This window comes from Lepisma saccharinum, chromosome 1, assembly GCF_977018435.1.
Source record: "Lepisma saccharinum chromosome 1, izLepSacc3.1, whole genome shotgun sequence".
Classification (NCBI taxonomy): domain Eukaryota; kingdom Metazoa; phylum Arthropoda; class Insecta; order Zygentoma; family Lepismatidae; genus Lepisma; species Lepisma saccharinum.
Window position 1 is genome coordinate 90,050,655 of NC_139229.1, and position 19,895 is coordinate 90,070,549.

A 19,895-nucleotide genomic window follows, 5' to 3' on the forward strand; every position below is an offset into this window, starting at 1 on the left:
TCCCGCTAGGGGAAGTAGTGTTGCCGGTTTTACATGCAAGGCGTCGAGACTCGAGAGTAATATACATAATGACGCAAATCTCCTCGTGAGAAATTAAAGAGGAGAATGTGGTGGAGCTTTAAATGATACAATATATAAGCAAACACCACAACATTACATGGTAGCATTTTTGTTATGCCAGAAATGTCAGGAAAGTGCTAAGGAAAATGCTTTCGCCTAAGTTCAGTACCGATTAGCCTATCTGCGCCTAAAGTTGACTTAAACAATATCAAATCAAGAAGAAACGAACATGGTTCAAAAACAAATTGAACAAACTAATATTAAACCAGGAACATTATAGCGTAAGTGAGTGAACATAGATTATAAATTAACAGAAATTTGTAATTAATTGTATTTTTTGTCATGTGATGAAAGAGGAAACTGCACTGAACCTGTAAAATGCCAATTGTATGGTTTATGTGGAGTAATACAATTCAGTTCAACGGTGATTTAGAATTTCCCACTTGTATTACAAGCGCACGAGAGGCTAATTTGTAGGACGACTAGGAAATCCATAGTCTACGCTTGCCCCGAGGTATTGTAAAGGTCCGTCCCCAGAGTAGGTCACTCCAGATGCCTGTTTGTTTTCCCCGACGTGGACACTCAATCACTCCGAAGGAAGAAACCGTTCCTCGTTCGCAGAAGTCGCGGGAGTTTCTCCGCTTACAAATGTTCCAGAGGGATAGATGGCTATCTTAAGAGAAGCCGTTCTGGATGGAAGTTCGTTTCTCGCTGTAGTTCACAGGATAAGGGAGAATTGGTGTTTTTTTGGCTTGGAGAGAAACAGGAGAGATAAAATGATAGAGGGAATGAGAGAAGTAAAATATACAAAAGTGATGATGAGAGAAGGAATGAGAGAAAAAGGAGAGAGAACGGGAAAGAACGAGAGAGAGCAAGAGAGAGAATTGAGGGAGAAGAAGTCATTGAGGAAGAGAAAGAAGTAGAGGGAGGGAAAGAGAGAGGAAGATGGAGGGAGAGGGGAGGATGTAGTGGGAAAGATGAGGAGAGAGAGAAGAAAGAGAGAGGTAGAGGTGAATAAGAGGCAGAATGATATTGAGTTAGAGGAAGATAGAAATATAAATTCAACTGGAAAGAGCAAGAAATGGAAAAGAGCAGGAGATAGATGGAAGAAAGACAGAGAGGAATGGGTAGAATGGGAGAGAGATACAGAGAAGAAGATAGGAAGAAATGAGAGAGAGAGAAAGAAAGCAATAGGTAGAATGAATGAGAGAAAGGAGTTAAAAAGGAAAGTAAGTAATTGAAGATGTGAAGGGAAAATAAGAGGGAGATGAGAAGAGAGAGAGAGGGGAGAAGAGGAGAAACTGAGTAAAACAGAGTGAGAAAGCACAGTGATTGAGTGCTAATTTAGAAAGGGGGATAGAAGATAGAAATGTGAGTTTGTGTTTGAGGACTGAGAAGAGAGAGAGAGAGAGAGAGAGAGAGAGAGAGAGAGAGAGAGAGAGAGAGAGAGAGAGAGAGATATTCTGCTAGGTAATATTCCATGAACAAAGTCATTTCACTCTCAAATTTGAAAACAAAATACCCCACCGTGAACCACTGCACTACATGAATTATTTCAACAAACAGATATTTTGCAGTCTCACATCCTATTTCAATGTACCGGAAATCTCAGTGCTTAAATCAGAAAGCTTCCCTTTGGAGCTGAGCGATATAAATCAACAACGGCAGTAGCCGAAAATATTTTACTTACCTTCCCGAGGGAAAGTCCTGGCATACCGAGTCATTCCTGGACCTGTCTTCCCTCACTCCGGAGTCGTACATCATCACAGCAACTGGTCCCTCCTGAACTTGAAGCTCCATGGACGCCCTCACATACAGGAAGGCCATAACGGCTAATGGTAACACGTACCTGCGGATGAATGGGAACAATGACCAATGAAGAAACAACGTGGAAAGCAATATATAGAGAGAAAGGAATGGGCAGAGTAAGAGAAGAGATAGAGTGAGTTAGAAAGAGAGAAAAAGAGGGGATGAATAGGAATGGGCATTGGGCAGTCATAGAGAGAAACAGGATAGGATATAGAAGGAAATAAGAGTTAAACAGAGAGAAAGAAATGGGCAGACCGACAGCGAGAAAGAGAGAGGGAGATAGAAGGGAGTAACATATATAAAAATGAAAGGGCAGAGTGAGAAAGAGAAGATAGATGGCCATCAGAGAGATAGGAATGGTAGAGTAAGAGGGAGAAAAAGAAATGGGCAGAGAAAGAGAGAGAATGAAGTAAGAGACAAAGGGAGGAAGAGAGAGAGAGATAGAATGCGCAGAGTGAGAGAGAGAAAAGGAGATAGAAGGAAGATGAGAGAAAGATGTATAGGAAGGGAAGGAGAAAGGAAGCGGGAGGGTAATTAGAGGGTTAAGAAATAGAGGAGAAAGATAGAAGCACAACACAGAATGAGAAAGAAAGTGGCAAAGACAGTGATTTAGTGAGACTGAAATTCATTTTCACTACTAGAAGAATGATATTGTACTATCATCTATTCTTACACTTGTACTCGAATTGTACAGAAAAATAACAACTGTTCGTTGCCTACAACAACATTGTCAGGACATCGGTACAAATGCGTCACTACTCTTTTACGCGAAGAACTTTCAAATAGTAGCCAAACCAGAGGTTTCCAAACTTTCGAAGGCATTGAACTACCTCCCAGATTAGAAGATACATCAGAGGTAGCGCAGTAATAATAGTAACAAAAACAAGCAGCAGATATTGCAATCTGCTTCACGATTTTCGACGACGGTAACCTTACTGCATACAATAAATATAGTCATTTGACCCAATTTGGTACACTTCGAACTTAAACAGATTGTGTTTTCATTAACTTTTCTTCAATCTTAAGGTTTTTTACATTCGTACTACGGTACAACGTATAACATAGAATAAAAACCCCAAGTCTCATACAAGTATATCCTTTCATACAATGTAAATATGAAAATTTGTCCATGTCTCAAGTAAGGTCACAGTGGCCCTAGCATGGGACAGAAGTTAACACACAACTACAGTATTATTTATTTATTAAGAGAGACTGTACAATGTAAAGCATCCTGTTTATACCTTGGGACATGACAAAAAGTGAAAGAATAATGAACACAAAGTAATGAAGGAAAAGAATAAACTTTTCCAATAAGCAGCTCTTACTTTGAAAGTAAGGTCAAAAAATGAGTCCCGATTCTCCTAGGCTTTTTCAGACTTTTGAACGAGTTCTAAACATAACAAAAGTTTGTTTCCATCTTCCTGTTTTATCCGTTTAAGCCTTTAATCTTTTCACTGATGATTTAAACTTCTTGGAAAGTCTGAAGAAAGCCTTAGAAACTGAGCTCAAACGCTGTGAATGGAAGCAGCGCCATTTGTAAGCGTTTTTGGAAATATTTTCCTTCTTGATTAGAGATCTAATTAGAACAGTAATCAGAAGTGTATACACCTCTTATTTTTCTTTCCGAACTTTCAGTTTTTCACCATTTTTATTTTTGTTAACAATCATTTCATCTTTTACATGTAAAAAAAAATAAAGTGTGACCTTTTTAGTCATTCTCTCAAGGTAGGAACGTGAAGAGGTGACTTCTTCTAAAGACATCTCTATCCCTCCTTTATTTATCTTCCTCTCTCTTTCTCGCTGCTTCCATGTAGTTCTTTCTCGGTCTCCCGCTTCTTCCTCTCCTACTTGCTTCTTTATTTATCTTTCTCTCGTCCTCGTTTTGTGCTTCTCCAGTGAAGGCGCCAGCCTGAAATAAGTGGGGGGGGGGGGCTACAGATTTCGGAGTCAAATTCTCGGGGGGGATAACTAATACCGACTATTACTTCATACTTCATACGTCAGCCTTAAATAAGTGGGGGGCTACAGATTTAGGTGTCAAATTCTCGGGGGGCTACGAATACTGGCTACAAGGTATTTACTTAATACTTTACTAGGGTATAATTTTACCGCTTGCATATTTTACAATCAGAACTCAAGATAAATCAATGAGATGATGCATTTTGTTCCATCATGTACAAAAGTACTTTTAGGCACGAATCTTTTATGTCAAATAAAATGCAATAATTATATTATTTCTTTTCCTAAGCCATTATTGAGTGGAATAATATCAGAGACTTACTATTCATGTGAAGAGTACAAATACACCATAGAAACTACACTCATTATCAACTCGCTGGATATACGTATAAATACTACACGTAACACTATTTCTATGCAAACAGTGTGACTAACGTTTTGCTAAAATGAGAAAATGAGCCGCAGCAAGAAACTACGATAAGATACATCTGCTTTTATGAGCAGCCATAACATTTTTTAAATCCAAAGATTTTGCAAGCTCTTGAAAGGACAGAACAGATAGAGCACTCAACCTCTCGTCACCAATGAGATTTCAAAGGTTTGTCGCAAGCAACCGTTGATATGAACATTTCAATAACACAAAGCTTATAGAGTTAGTTAATGGAAATTTTGAAAGGTCTTTATTTTGGTTTTCATTCTGTCTCATAGTGAGCCATGGCTCTAAACTGTCCAAATCACAAGAGTAGAGAGCGTAGAGTATAAAGATTTTCATGCTTCAGAAAAGTGGCACTAACCTAATAAAGTAGTCATCAAATAAGCAAAAACACCCTTGAATAGAAACTGTATTAATTATACCATTTTCTCTTCCATGCTGAAATATCTTACTTTTCTTGTTCAACGACTGGAATTCAGAACTTAGGGCTAAAATGGGGAGGATGTAAGAAATATCATCCACTTAGGACGTGCCACTCTCAAAGAACAAAAATATTTTCACTACAAATCCACTTCCACTACGAGACAAATATATTGACATAAAATAAATTAATATATGTAGTTGCAATTCTTGCACTGGGCATTTTGGTTAGAGAAGTGACTGCTGAAGATTATAATTTAATTTCCGAATATATTATGCTCTGAATATTGATCAGAATTGGATCAATAGTTTTATGAGATGTGCTTCAAAGATTGATTCTTCTACACGGAATCAAATTTGGCCACTTTGACGGTACTACAGAAATTATTTTCTAACATCACAATTAATTAGCATGTAAGCTTAGGCCTGCGAAGAATGAAATTGCCCAAGCGTGCTGATTTTTGCATCGTATGCAAGAATGTTTACTTGATTGGATTTCTATTAAGATCCACTATATACACACAGAACCTAATTTGGACGAGACCTACAGCTTATAGTGGAGTCCGAGCCACTTAAAAGTATGTGCTTCCACCGGGGATAGAACCCGGAACCCCTTAATTTCAAGGCAGCAGTATTGCTGCTAGATAACTAAGGCGGCGAGGTAGAATTATAATCTTTCCAATTCTTAACATTTAAGAATTAGTTACTTTGTGTACTCTTTGATTTCATAACGTCGTATTATTCCGTCCTGAATATTTGAAACGATAAGAATAGATATAACCGATGAAAACAATGAGAGAACATCGATAACACTCATACGATTGTTGGTACTCGAATGAGGAACTAACAAACAGAAAAGAACACTGACGGCTCTTTAGATGTTGAACATTGTCCTACTTAAAATAATTCATTTTACACATCTGTTATGCCTGGATAGCAGTGGCTGCTACCATTTGATACTAAGTAATGGGCCAATCATGAGTGCCAGCCAAACTTGCTACGAAATCTGTTACCTGCCTCGCAGGTGGACGACGTATTCAGTGGCTGTGAAATTGTTCTTTAATTGTTGGCATATGCAGCTAAACGTTTGATTGATTTGGTGTTTTTAAGTCCACTTTATGCGCAGTAAGGCTAATCGGGACTGGACCTACAGTTTAAAGTGGAATCCGAACTACTTGTGCCTCCACCGGGTATCGAACCCGGGACCCCTTGATTACAAGGCAATGACGCTACCACTGCGCCATGGGGGAGGCCCTGCAGCTAAACGTGTACATTATTAGGCTCCATAAATTGTATTGCTATATTTCTGAATAAACATAACAGATGTAAAGTTACACATCTGTTGGCCGCGGTGGCTCAGTCGGTAACGCGTCTGACTACCATGCTAAAGGTCCCGGGTTCGATCGCCGGCCGGTTCAAATCCGGGATCTTTTCTAACGATGCGTCGAATAACATGGGTACCTGGGGGAAACCCTGGGGGGTAAAGGCGGTCAGGGGCGTGATGCTGATCACATCACCCCCACTCTCGACCGGATCAAGAAAGTGTGCATCACCCCCACTCTCGACCGGATCAAGAAAGTGTGGGGCGTTACCCCCACACCCCCTATACGCCTATACGCCTTCATGGCGTCGTGCTATGCACAGGGGAGCACTTTATCACTTTACATCTGTTATGTTTATTCAGAAATATAGCAATACGATTTATGGAACCTAATAATGTACACGTTTAGCTGCATATGCCAACAATTAAAGAACAATTTCACAGCCACTGAATACGTCGTCCACGTACGAGGCAGGTAACAGATTTCGTAGCAAGTTTGGCTGGCACTCATGATTGGCCCATTACTTAGTATCAAATGATAGCCACTGCTATCCAGGCATATCTGCATCTACCCCCCTCCCCTTGATTTTTGAACGCATCGTATTAAAAGTAACTTTGCGATCTAACTGAACTAGAAAATGTACTTGAACATTATACTTGCCTCAATGGAATTTTAATAATGGAAAATGTAAACTTAAACTTTTTAAGTTTTCTGTCAAAATGCGTGTACCGTACTACAAAAATCTTGGGGGCTGAGGCCCCCCTGTAGCGCCGTCCCTGTGCTTCTCTCCATTTTTCTTCTTTATTTATCTTCCTCCCTATGTCTAGCTTCCATGTATTTCTCTATCTCTCGCTCCTCTCTCTCTTTCTTTCTTGCTTCTTTATTTCTCTCTATCTCTTTATCTTGCTTTGTACCGCTCTCTCTCTCTTTCTCTCTCACTGTTGCCTCTTTTTCTCTCTCCCACTTTGTACTTCTCTCTCTCTCTGTGTGTGTTCTTTCTTTATTCATTTCCCTCTCTCTCTCTGTGTGTTCTTTCTTTATTCATTTCCCTCTCTCTCTCCTCTATGTATTTGCCTTTTTCGCTCTCCTTCCCTCTTTGTTGCTCTATTGTTTCTCTTTCTCTCTTCCTCGTTTTGTACCTCTCTGTCTGTCTCTGTCAGTGTGGTTTCACTATTCCTCTTCTTTGCCCTCATTCTCCATCGCGCCCTTCCAATCTATTCTTCTCCCTCTTCTTTAAAACAATATTTCCTTTTGATGAAATGCAAACATGATACCATTACATCACGCTTAAAGACAAAACTTTTCCTCTTTGGAAAATTATCCGGGTGCGCCCATTTTCGAGACCATTTCTCCACGCCGATATTATTAAAGGGAACGAATTCCATCGCTGCTACAAATGTGCGAATATTATTCACACGAGCGTGAAGAACCAGCACACTGCAACCAAAATGGATGTTGCCTAACTCAACAAACCGCCTCGCTTTGACGTTCGCTGCGCCATCTATTTTGAACAAATGTTGCCAAAGAGCTAATCTTCGGGAGAGTTTACTCAGCGTGTATGAACGCTGCATTCCGCACAGAATTCCACGAACCTGCAAGGTTAGCAAACGCACATGATATGAAACGTCTTATACAAGTACAAACATCAATGATGATGCAACTCTGAAGTTTACTTTTTAAAATATCAGGTACATTAGTGACAGTTTTTCATTGCAACTAAACGCAAGGAAGATAATATTTGTTTACATAAATTTGAGACACTTTCTGCATAAATTGGCGCTGCTAAACACACACACAATATACACCTGGCTTTTTGGCAAGTGTACATATTTCACAGAATAATTATATTAGATTAAAACAAATCTGCGTTTTGAAACGTGATTGATATAGCTGCTAATAGATGTCACTAGTAAATAAATATCTCCACTGGGGGGGGGGGGAGCAACTTTTGATGGTCTAGCCTAAAGTTACCTAAGATATGTATATACATACTAATATTGGTTCTGATATTTTTATATTTTCGATATAACTACTTCAACTTTAATGTTAATTATTGCATATTAATTTGACTTTACTATAACTCTATCTCTGTTTAGAGTAGGCAACACATATAGCCTTGCACGGAAGATAGTATTTCAAGATGTAGACGTTACATTTTTTGCCAGTGACTGTACATGTTAAATCTTAGCAGTCTGCCACCGAGCTCGCTAAGTGGTCGACCTTCTACCTCACAGGTGAAGTTCCCGAGTTCGAGTCCCGGTCTAGGCATGTATATTCCTTGAATAGATCCTTTTCATCTATTCATCACTCAACCTCATCGTCGCGATTAGCCAATGAGTGGATGAAATGCTACACTAAATAAAGAAAAGTACAAGTTAAATCTTGTCGAGCAGTAAGATTAATTCATGTATTGCCGTGATGCTCTTAGTAGTTTCCATGCCTGTTGGGCGTGGCAGCACTTCGCTAAACAATGGAAAGATGTCGGTTGCATTACTTATTTACATGAGGACCTGGACTTTATACTTGGATTAGGTCATGGAGTCTAAGGCCCATTAACTTTGTGGATGTTTATTTGTTTATGTGGCGCTGTTTAGGAAACAATGAAATATACTTTTTGTTGAACTCTAGAGGATTTTGATAATCATGTTTACGAAATGTTACTTTGAACAGATCTCTGCAATGTTCAATTAAGGAAGACAGGATGAATATGTGCAAAATGAGCAAATGTGAACTCCCGAGTTTTGAGCCCAAGAGCCAAATGCAGTAACGACACCCATCATACCGCCCGGATATAGCACGCTACTTTATCTGCACGAGAATTTTCCGATGTCAGAATTTGGTAATGAAATGGTTTCTAATTCTTGACTTGTGGACGTTGCACAGCATTAATATTCGCAAATTTTTGCTACAAATTCACCAATATTATGAAAACGTGCCATTTAATTCATATATTTTTTTATAGAACACTACTCCATACAATAGAAAAATCACATATACTTTCAATGCGCACAATTTCTGACAAACCAGATATTAAAGTTTCATCTCCAAAACTTTTCTAATTCTGTACTGCTACGGACAACTAATTCAAAGTTGAGAAGCAATCGTTATTTTACGAAACAGAGAAACGAGTTCTTAAAAACGATATCAGACGAAAAGAAAAACTAATTTCGAAACAATCCGTTATAGAAGGTTCATCCAATATAAAAAGGACGGTTAAGCGTAATGAGTGTTTGAGAGTTAAAATTGAAAGAGAAAAGCAGAGGATATCCCGTTTCTATCTTTACAATTCTTTTACAATAGAACTTTACTTCTTAATAATAACGAAAAACAGAAAAACACTGAAATCCCTTAGACTTTTATTGCTGCACGTTTTTCTTTGCTTTGTAAATTTATATTTTTTCTTTCTTTTTTTCAACATTGCCCCTTTATGTAATAACTTAAAAGTCGTTTTATAATTTTCATGTAGCCTACTAAACTTTCGATGTTAACATAGTTAAGTGATAGAAAAGGCTACAAACCCTTAACTTCGTCATGAGAAACAAGACGTACTAAATAAATAAATACAGTAAAACCTCGTTAATCCGGACCCCGATAAGCCGGACTTCGCTTAATCCGGACAGGCAAAAGCAAAAAAAAGCAGAATGCAAGGTTTTAAATGTGGCTAGAAGTCAACAAGAGAACTTCCCCCAAGAAAAGGCAGTCAACCACTGATGAAATTCTGTTTCCCGCAGACTTTGTACTGTACTGTACATTTTGGCCTATGCCCTTTAAATACAGCATAATAAACGTGTTTTGTTGCTATAAACGGAGTTTTAATGCACTTTCTACTGTTCTTTTAGGTTATTTCAGTTAATCCGGACTTTCGTTAAACCTGTCAACTTATCTCCCATTAGTCCGGATTAACGACGTTTTACTGTAAATTTAACAGGACCGAAACCTTTTTTCTCGCACAATTTTAATTCAGTCCAAGTTGCGTATTGTTTCATTTCAGTACCGAATTTCGATCGTATTTAAACTGATCCTGAAAAATGGGACTGAATTGAAATACTTTAAGGATGAAAAGGTTCTTTTCTGTCCAGATCCCTTTACGCTTGCTGATTTTCTCCCCCGGACCGGAATTGAATTTATTTATAATTCTTGGACCTTTAACGACCAAGCAGTTAACAGAATAGGATTTTCCCGCGTTCTACAACCGTTGAGTTTTTACTCACAACTAAAGGCTATAATTCGATGCTAGCGCCGCTACTTCAAGATCGCAGTTATGAGAACGGATCTATAGTTGACGTGGTCATGAGCAAGTCTGAACTCAGGACATTTTAGTGGGGAAGCACATCCGAGAATGTGGGACAAAGAGAAGGTGCGTTGTAGCATTAGATGTGACCACCAACACTACGATAGTACTGCAGCTATGCGTACAATAGAGTTGAACTATTATGGTACACTTCTGTTCACATAAAGTGGAACACTTTATAAGGTTGGGCAGTTGAAGTATGTGCCACTTTATCTGCACAGGAGTGTACGAAGTAACGGGAAAAATTCAACTCACCGCAATGACCTTCTAAAATAAAATCCTTAGGAAAACATTTGGACCTAAAAGGGACGAGGAGACAGGTGAGTGGAGTGGGTCACATAATTTAGAACTGCATAATTTGTATTAATGTACAGATATTATTAAATCAAAAAGACTTAGGTGGGTAGGTCATGTGGCACGAATGGGAGAGGAAAGAAGAGTTTACAGGATTCTTGTTGGGAAACCTGATGCTAAGAGACCTGTAGGAAGGCCAAGACGAAGATGGAGGGATAACGTTGAGATGGACTTGGAGGATATCGATAAGGATGCAAAAGAGTGGATAGATTTTGCTCAGGATAGGGCAGATGGAACGCTTGTGTTGCTGCAGCCATAAACCTTCGGGTTTAAGGAGACTAGAGAGTTAGTTAGTTAGATAGAACCTCTGACTTGACAAACAATAATCAAGACAACATACAAAGGTTGTTTCACGAAGTACAGCTTGGTGCTTATTCTTTACATTCAGTTCTAAGAATTATTACTTTATTCCGCAAATTTCCTTTCATTTTCTCATAGAGTGTTTTGTTTGCAAATAGCAAATAGTATGATTAGAAGATAATATATTTATAAATTAAATGACACGTATTTGGAACGGTTCTTATAATGAAGAACCTGTGTGTGTCACCCAAAAAAAAGGGACATTTTCGCATCATGGCTGCAGTTCGCAAAAAGTCGAGACAACTAACGATTATCACATTTATTGACGAAATTAATCAACCCTTATTAACAATAAAAACAATTGTAGCCTTCTTAAACCCGAAGGTTTATGGCTGCAGCAACACAAGCCTCCCATCTGTCCGTATCCTGGGCAAGATCAATCCAATACTTTCCTTCCTTGCCAATTTCCTGTCAGTCGAGACAGCGAAATAAAAAAAATGGACTGTCCCGACTAAATCTTGGCATGGTAGCCTTGCATCAGTGGCTCCAAAACTAAAATTAACAAATACTTCAGACTCAGACTTCTGGAGCCTGCCTCTCTCCACAAACAACTCATTGATATGAAAGGACAAAATGGAATTTCTTGCAAAATCTGAAAAATGATTAGGGTTTATATAGGGGCACATTGAAATATGTCATTTATCCATGCCCCCTTCTTAGTTACGAGAAAATACATTGTCTGTAAATTTGAGTTTCTGTCGTTAGATAAGCAAATTTTGCAGATATATTTGATTGATTGATTTGCTTTATTTTACTTCGCTTTTTGTAACACTTTTGGCTAATTTGCGAAGATGGGGATGATGAAATTGATGAATGGACACTCACAAACATCCATGCCCAGGCCAGGATTCGAACCCGGGGCCCCTGCCGTCGTAGCGCCCATGTGCTAACCACTCGGCCACGGGGACCGTCACAGATGTCTTTAAAGTTGTTTTTTTAGTTTCAGTGGAATTAACAACGGCACATGTTGGTTGCTGCCTGCCTTCAGTTCGAATTTTGGCTAATTGCAGAATTTCATTGTCACACTAAACGTCTCGGACGAAGAAAAATAAGCTGGTAGGAATTTCAGAATTGTCGAACCTTGCATGATGGGTGGCGGGCCGAAATCCTGCACAACTTTCCATAGATCCTCATCGATTTTTCTTCATTTTAATGAGTGGTGCATTCCGGAGGATGCTAACAAGAAAACCTCCAGAAAATTTAATATCACCATGAAACATGCATGGAATGGCTCTGTCCAAAAATTTTCAGCAACTTTAGCTGTTGGTTTTTCTATTGCTCTAGTTCTTCTCTCACTCTCTGTGCATACCTATTTATTTCTATAGTTTTTCTATTCCTCTTTTCCTACCTGTCCTCCAGATCTCTTTGTTTCTCCAGCAACCGACCACATCGCGTTAGAATGCCAGGGGTCGCGGGTTCGAATCCCTGCATAAGCATTCTTTGTGAATGGCCATTTACCAAATTTCATCATAATTATCATCACTCATCCTCATCGTCGCGATTTGTCAAAAGTGGCAGAAAAGCGAAGTAAAATAAGTCAATCAATCAATCTTTCTCCAAAGCTTTTCTGTCTTCAATCTACTCTCTCTCTCTCTCTCTCTCTCTCTCTCTCTCTCTCTCTCTCTCCCCCCCCTCTGTAAGTGTTCTATTTGTCTGTGTTTTCTTTTACATGAATTAATTAATTCTGTCTCTTTGACTACCATTCTAAATTCTTCCTTTGTCACAGCTCTATTCCCACTCTGTGTGTCAAATTGTTTTCTTCTCTCAGTCTTTCTTTTCCTTTTTTGATTACTCACTTCTTTCCTTTTTCCTGTTACTCAGTCAGTCTTTCACTATCGCTTCTCCCCTTTTTCTGTTCCTATCTCACTCCTTCTCATTCTTCCTTTCTACCCACATATAATTCTCTGTCTCACTTCATTCTTATCTTTATGCATACCTTTAACCTCACTTTCACTTCTCCTTGAACTTACTGAGTTTGAGCTAGATTTATGAAATGAAGGCTTCCTGTTTGAGTTCCTTTCGTTTTCTATTAATTTTCGTAAACTTCATCCAGTTTTACACTAGCAGTACGTAAGAACTTACTACAATAAAGCGGAAATTAATTATAGTACTCTTTGATCTAAAACGTTTTGCGAGAAGCATGTTAAATTAGTTTAAAGCATTTAAATAGATTGCATACTTCCTTATTGCGTAGTAATGCTACTCCTTATATCAAAACTTGTGAATTTCATCGTGGCATAATTGCTACTCCAGCTTTTTAAAAATAAAATATAGCCTTGAATTTCGTCGTGAAAGTATATTTAAAAAGAGTTTCAATTTCCGAAGCTTAACGAGTTCTGATGAATATATGTATCGCCAGTCTACGTGACTGCTTATAAATGAAGCTTGTTCTTTCATAAAAGTTAATTAAAGAAATACGTAGTAGAGAGAAACAATATTCTTCCCCGCCTTGTGACTTTTTTTGCTCCCTAAATGTAAACAAGAAACAGCTCCATCTAGAAATTGCTAATAAAGCAGATGTCATGTTGATAGTGAAAGCCTTAAATTGAAACTTCAAGCGAGTTATGGAACGTGATGAAGCGGGCTGTGAAAATGACGTATAAACCGCAGGATACAATAAACTGGAAAGTGACTGATGGAGAAAAAATCATGTATTTTCAAAATTGGCTTTAAACGGAGTACTAAATCAGTCTCATCACAAGATACAGCTAGTAGATGTGTGAGACGTAGTGAGCATAATATCATATTTATTCGGCAAACGTTACCTCAGTTCACGGGGTTATATTTAAGGGGTTACGGGATGACCATGACCTTACAGTCTCGTAAAGTTTTAAATATTCTACCGTTAAAATGTTATTACGTATATTATACAATACTCATGAGTATTAAGCATTGTGCACAAATGAATATTTTAAACATTATATTTAAGATTCATAATGGGTTATACATGTAAACTTCTTGCCTCGATGGAGCAGTGGTAACGTCGTCGCCTTGTAATCAAGGGTCCCAGGTTCGATACCTGGTGGGTGCACGTAGTGGTTCGGATCCCAATTTAAACTGTAGGTTCAGTCCTGATTAACCTTTCTGTGCATAAAGTGGGCTTCAAACAGCAATTCAATTCTTGCATATTTTACAGCTCACGACCACTACTAAAATTGTATTTTACGTCTGCGTTTTGGGCGTGTTTTCTTCTTAATTAAAGAATTTTCTATTTCCTTCCGTCATTGCTGTTAACTTTCCACTTTATTTCACAAAACGTGGAGATAAGACTTCTTTCGTCAACGTGGTGGGAACACTCAACAACTATTCTTTTTGAGAGAGAGACGACATCAATGCACTCGACAGCCTATAGATGATCTTACACTTGTCAGATACTATTGCCTTAAAATAGCGTCTCGACCTTAAAAGTCAGTATGGCTTAAATTGAGCGCGGCGTTGCCAGATCAAGAAACGCAGAAGCATCGAGTCGCTGTTAATCGCTAATGATTGTAACAAATTTACTTCCTTAATATCGTATAGGAAATCTTCAAAATCTATGTATTTGATACATTTTGAAAAAACAAACAAACTATAGTTACCTCAACATTTGCATGTAAATGTTTATATTTCGACGTAACTATTTACTATTTTACATTTGCATTATATGTATAATACACGCAACTATTGTTACTTCTTTCGTTGAATTTTGTATCCTTTACATAAACAGAATTAAATAAATACAAAAACAAACATTAAGATATATTTTTTACGGAAAATAAGGCAAAGTGTACTTTCTACGAACCGGGGCACATGCCTGCAACTGAATTGTAACCTTGGTGGCGCGCAATGAAATTGATACGCGAGACGGCCGCATAAACAAACTACGATTGCGAAATAAATAACGGTGTTGTGGAGTAACAATGCATTCTAAACATAACTTCAAACAACTGTCAACACTTTTCTCGCTTGGTCTGCACGTGTATCGCGACAAACCGAAAAGTTTCGCGCTAACCAACATTATCTTGTTACGGTCTGATGATTTATACAAAATATCCAATGTATATATATATATATATATATATATATAACTCTTGTCGTAAGCAAATCATTTCACTCTGGCGAAGAATATATCTACAAACACCATAGATTCCATTGAAAAAAACTGACGAAGTTGTTCAAGCGATTTCATATTTATGGCTTTTGAAGTATTTACTAGAAAAAAAAAAGCGTTTTGCAAAATTCCATAATTATGGAAATTTCAGATCACATGAATTTATGACAAGTTATATAATGCCGTCATTAAATAGAGCATAAAAGCTCTACAGGATAATGATTTCACTGTTTGAAATTTATGACTTTTACATTTTGTAAATTTTGTAACATTTGGCGACGCAGCGGTGGTAGAGAAGAAGGACAGAGCTATTGGCAAAACTCATGTATTAGAGAGAGAGGGAAGTACTCCAATTACTTCCATACTGACTTTTAAGGTTGAGACACTCGAGTTTATTATTTTTATGAAAACATAAGGAGTTTCAAGTGCAATCATGATATGTAAGGAGTGTACTTTATCTTTAATTTTTAAACCGCAGTGTAAAGTAAATAAGTGTGTGTGGAATATTTCAAACCTGCAACTTTTACATTTTGTACATGCTAAATCTGATTAGCTGAGGAAATAACACATATCTGTTTACCTGTATGGTTTTGACTAACTAAAATAAAACATTTTTAAAAAGTTAGGTGTTTTTTCTATGGTGCACATTATTTCCTTATTTTGCTACTTCTTTATATATCTTGTCTAGTCTTACGGCGTGCGACCTACATACTGGGAAGGTGAAGTGGGGAGCGGGGAATACGCAGCAGACCAACCAGACGACAGCGGTGGCGCCGAGAGTTACGACGTGGCGGAAGGACGTGCAACGCGCACCTAGTTCTACAGGCTGCTGCGTTTCTTATCGCGCTGGATTGGTCGCTTCCCCACTTCCCTTGCCAGCATGTAGAACGCCCGCCGTAAGGCTGGATAAGAGCTACAGTGCATTTTTGTTCACATATTTTATGTACTTTAAGTGCATAACTACCCGGGCCCTACACATTAGTAATTATAATATCTGTGACCCCTGGTATCGTTGCGCGCTGTGCTAAATACTCCGCCACGAAGGTGACTTTTTCTACATATAATTTGATAGTCTTATTAATATAATTTATCGATAAGGCTCTAATCTTTAGTTACCACTTATACTTTGCCCTGGGAATCTCTGGAGCGAGGGAACGGGATTGCATAGAGGGGAAAGAGCGACTGCAGTTACCAGCTTTGCAGCAACGGGTACTGCTTCGCTCTGCCGCCATGCATGGTCGTTAACCAGAGATTCCAGGAATACACTAACTAAATTAACTACGAAATGTTCATTTTTGTATCCCATTATTCAACTATTAAGAAGTTAAGATGTACTTACATAACAATGAAAAGACCTCTCATGTACTCTTGAACGTCATCCGCCAGATTCACGACGCATATCCCCACACCTCTGAACTGCTCTCCGATAAAAGTCTGTAAGAAAATGATTTTTTTTAGTTGTGGCATTTGTGCTACTTACAGGATTAGTGCAGTCAAAATGGGAAGAATAAAGGAACTATTTCATACCAAGCCGAAATGTTGTATATATCTTCTTTTTAACATTAATAACAACATATCAGAGTTTCCGGTGATCACCATGCCGCTAAGTCCGCCATATTGAAAAAATGGCGGACTTAGAGGCAGCGTGATCGCCGCGAACTTTTGATATGTTGTTATTAATGTTAAAAGGAAGCTATGTACCAAATTTCAGCTTGTTATGAAACAATCCTTTTAGATTATTTCGAGAAAATTCTTCTAATTTGACTGCAATAGATATAATAAACCTCATCATTTATATGACCAAATTACCCTGTACAAGAGAAACTGAAAACAGATTAACCTTCGTCAGAAAACTAAATTCACGATACCCATACACAAAACAACACTCAACGGAAACTCTTTCATAGTCACTGCAATAAAAGAATGGAATGAACTCCCACCGCCCAACCCACTGATCTCAGGGAAGCTCCACCTTTCAACACGTAAATTAAGCCTAACGAAACCTTTACTGTCCAAACCACAGTACCTGGCTTTGTCCTTGCTGTAATGAACAGGAATGAGGTATTGGTCTCCGTTTTAATTTTGTAATAACAGTACATTAATTGTGGTTTTAGAGTTAACTCTGTACCATTATTACATTAATTGTTTATACAGTAACACTTCCCAATAACGGACAGGCCTGGGGGGGGGGATAAATGTCCGTTATTAAGAAGTGTCCGCTATTCAGAAAAAGGTGTAGGATGTTACACAATAGCACAAGCATGTTACAGTACGTACTTTACGAACATAATGTTTCTTTTTTCCTACATTCAAGGAACAAAAAAACTGTACTACATACGGTGAATTTAAATTTACTTAAGTATCTCTACATACATTACAAATTTACAAAAAGAAAATACAGTACACGTAGTGTAATCCACTTCTCAAGATAAGCACAAAGAATCCTGTCTACAGTCTGCACTTTTAAAAAGAAATACGTTCGGTGTAACATGAAACAATGCGCACTAGTTCGAAATACTTACCATTGTTGTGTCGAATTTCAGGAATTGCGACCATTTTCTTTCAGGCTGTCAGTTATTAAGAAGTTTTATTTGCTTTGGGGAGGTAGTTTTCATTGTCCGCGTCCGTTATTAAGAATGTCCGTTATTGAGAAATAATATTTCAATTAAACACGATGTATTTCTGCCGGCGAATTTTAAAATGTCCGTAATTTAGAGGTGTCCGTTAGGAGAAGTGTTACTGTATTATAAGTACAGTATATACGTTTCATTTTTCTATTTCAACTTTTATGCTTTGTGATTTGTTATTTGGTGTTTTAAGTCCACTTTATGCACAGTAAGGCTAATCGGGACTGGACCTACAGTTTAAAGTGGGATCCGAACCACTTGTGCCTCCACCGGGTATCGAACCCGGGACCCCTCGATTACAAGGCAACAACGCTACCACTGCGCCATGTGGGAGGCCCCAACTTTTATGCTGTAACAGTTATTTCAAGAAAGTGTAAAGTGGAAATTGTTTGTTGGAAGAGCAGCCCGCAAGGCCGAAACATACCCACTCAAGAAAATATATTCTATTCTTCTTATATTGCCTCTCACTCTTTCTTTCTCTTGATGTGCCTGTCTCTTCTCTCTTTTTCTATCTCTATCATTTGTTATTTATCTCTCTCTCTCTCTCTTTCATTTCATTCTATCTCATATCCTACCACTAGAATAGGTCGAAGAGGGGCCAAGAACTGTTGTTTACGAAATTCAAACACAGATGTACTCTATTCCGTAAATCTCTGGAGCAAGCGAACTAAAACAAGTCCTCTGCATTAGTAGTGACTGGAGAGTGCTCGACAAATGAACGCGTGGGAGGAGAAGTGAGTCCGTGAAGAGGAAAATGCAACTTCGGCTATCAGCCTTTTTGCGTGACTTGTAATGACCGCCATGTTAGGCAGATTTCAGTTGTATATTGGCATTTATTTTATTCGTATACTTTCAAGTTAAGAACTTGGATTAAATTATTTATACTTAATTGTTTTTATAATTCATGTATATATTTATGTTTTATCTTATGTTATAATATTATTCGCGTATTTTTGCAACATTTATTCAGAATTTATAGGCTAATAATTATCCCAAATAATATATGCAACGTTTTCATTGTTTTTCAAGCACAAGTTAAATACATTTCTTCTTAATATCGATTTTTGTTCAACAATGTACAAGATTGAAGTAATTTATCTTCGTTATAAACTAAATCTTTATTTAATCATTTTTATGTGCAAGGGCAAATATGATTTTATTGATAAAAATCAGTTTAGTTATTTCTATATAGTTTAATATTGTAATATTATAGCAAAGTATTTCTCCCTCGTTTTCAATAAAATATCGTTTTCCTATTGGCTGTTTATGTTAGGAGTGGGGGAACCACTCACTCTTCGTGTTCTTGGCGATGTAAAAACTTCCACGTTGGCATTTTTAATTGTTGCCAACCTGAACTTTAGCTTACTATCGCTAATTAACATTGATGTGTTATATAAATTATCAGTTTTTCTTGTGTTATTTTATATTATGAGTTTGTATTGTAAGATAGAACAATCTGTTATGCCGCGCCTCGCGCTTGAGGTAGCAGTTGAGGTCTTGCAATTAACTGTGAAAGCGGTGCGAGGACTCTCGTGTTAAATAAATTGCTTATCACTGCTATCGGCAGCGTGCATGACCCAACAAAGTATAACTTTTAACATGTGCGAATCAGTGTACGCGCGCGATTCGTTTTTAAAGATTTTGGACATTTTAATTATAAAGTATTTGGAATTTTATTTACTGTCACGTGTCGCAATTCGGTGGTTTCCTTCCTGGAGGAATGTGGATCGTCTTAATCCCGATCCCTGGGTGAGAACTGGTGCTCCCAACTGACCAGCCGGAACAAGGAGCGGTGTGTTGCCAATTCGGATCTCCATACCCTGAAGTTACGAGTGGTGGCACGTTGCATTGTTTTTGTGGCGCCGCAACTAAGGGGCGCGAAGAGAGAAGACTTCCCCCTTCCCAGTGAAGTGTTGCCCAGTGCTCCCTTAGTGTTTTGTCCACCCAATCCATTGCTATTTCCAGAAGATGGATCGTGGTGATCGTCGGATACTTCGAAGCAAAGTTCGCACCGAACTCTCCGAGACATCAGCAGCGTGCTGCAGCCAGCCGTGGAGCGACGCTTCAGGTTACCAATGTTTGGAGTGTCGGCTTCTTTATCACACGGAATGCTGTCCAATGACAGAGACTGTTGTGGATGGAAGTGATCAGGAGTTTCGATGCCAGAAAT

General features: G+C 38.2%; 1 protein-coding gene across 1 annotated transcript in view; it reads right to left on the minus strand.

Moving 5' to 3' along the window:
- The window catches only part of LOC145984240 (prolactin-releasing peptide receptor-like), a 482,759-nt gene that overhangs the window by 175,208 nt on the left and 287,656 nt on the right, over positions 1–19,895 (minus strand). Inside the window, exons 3-4 of the mRNA XM_083117825.1 lie at positions 16,438–16,532; positions 1,751–1,909 (exon numbers count right to left, since the gene is read on the minus strand). Of these exons, the coding sequence (XP_082973951.1) occupies positions 1,751–1,909; positions 16,438–16,532 (254 nt within the window). The remainder of the gene's footprint in view (positions 1–1,750; positions 1,910–16,437; positions 16,533–19,895) is intronic.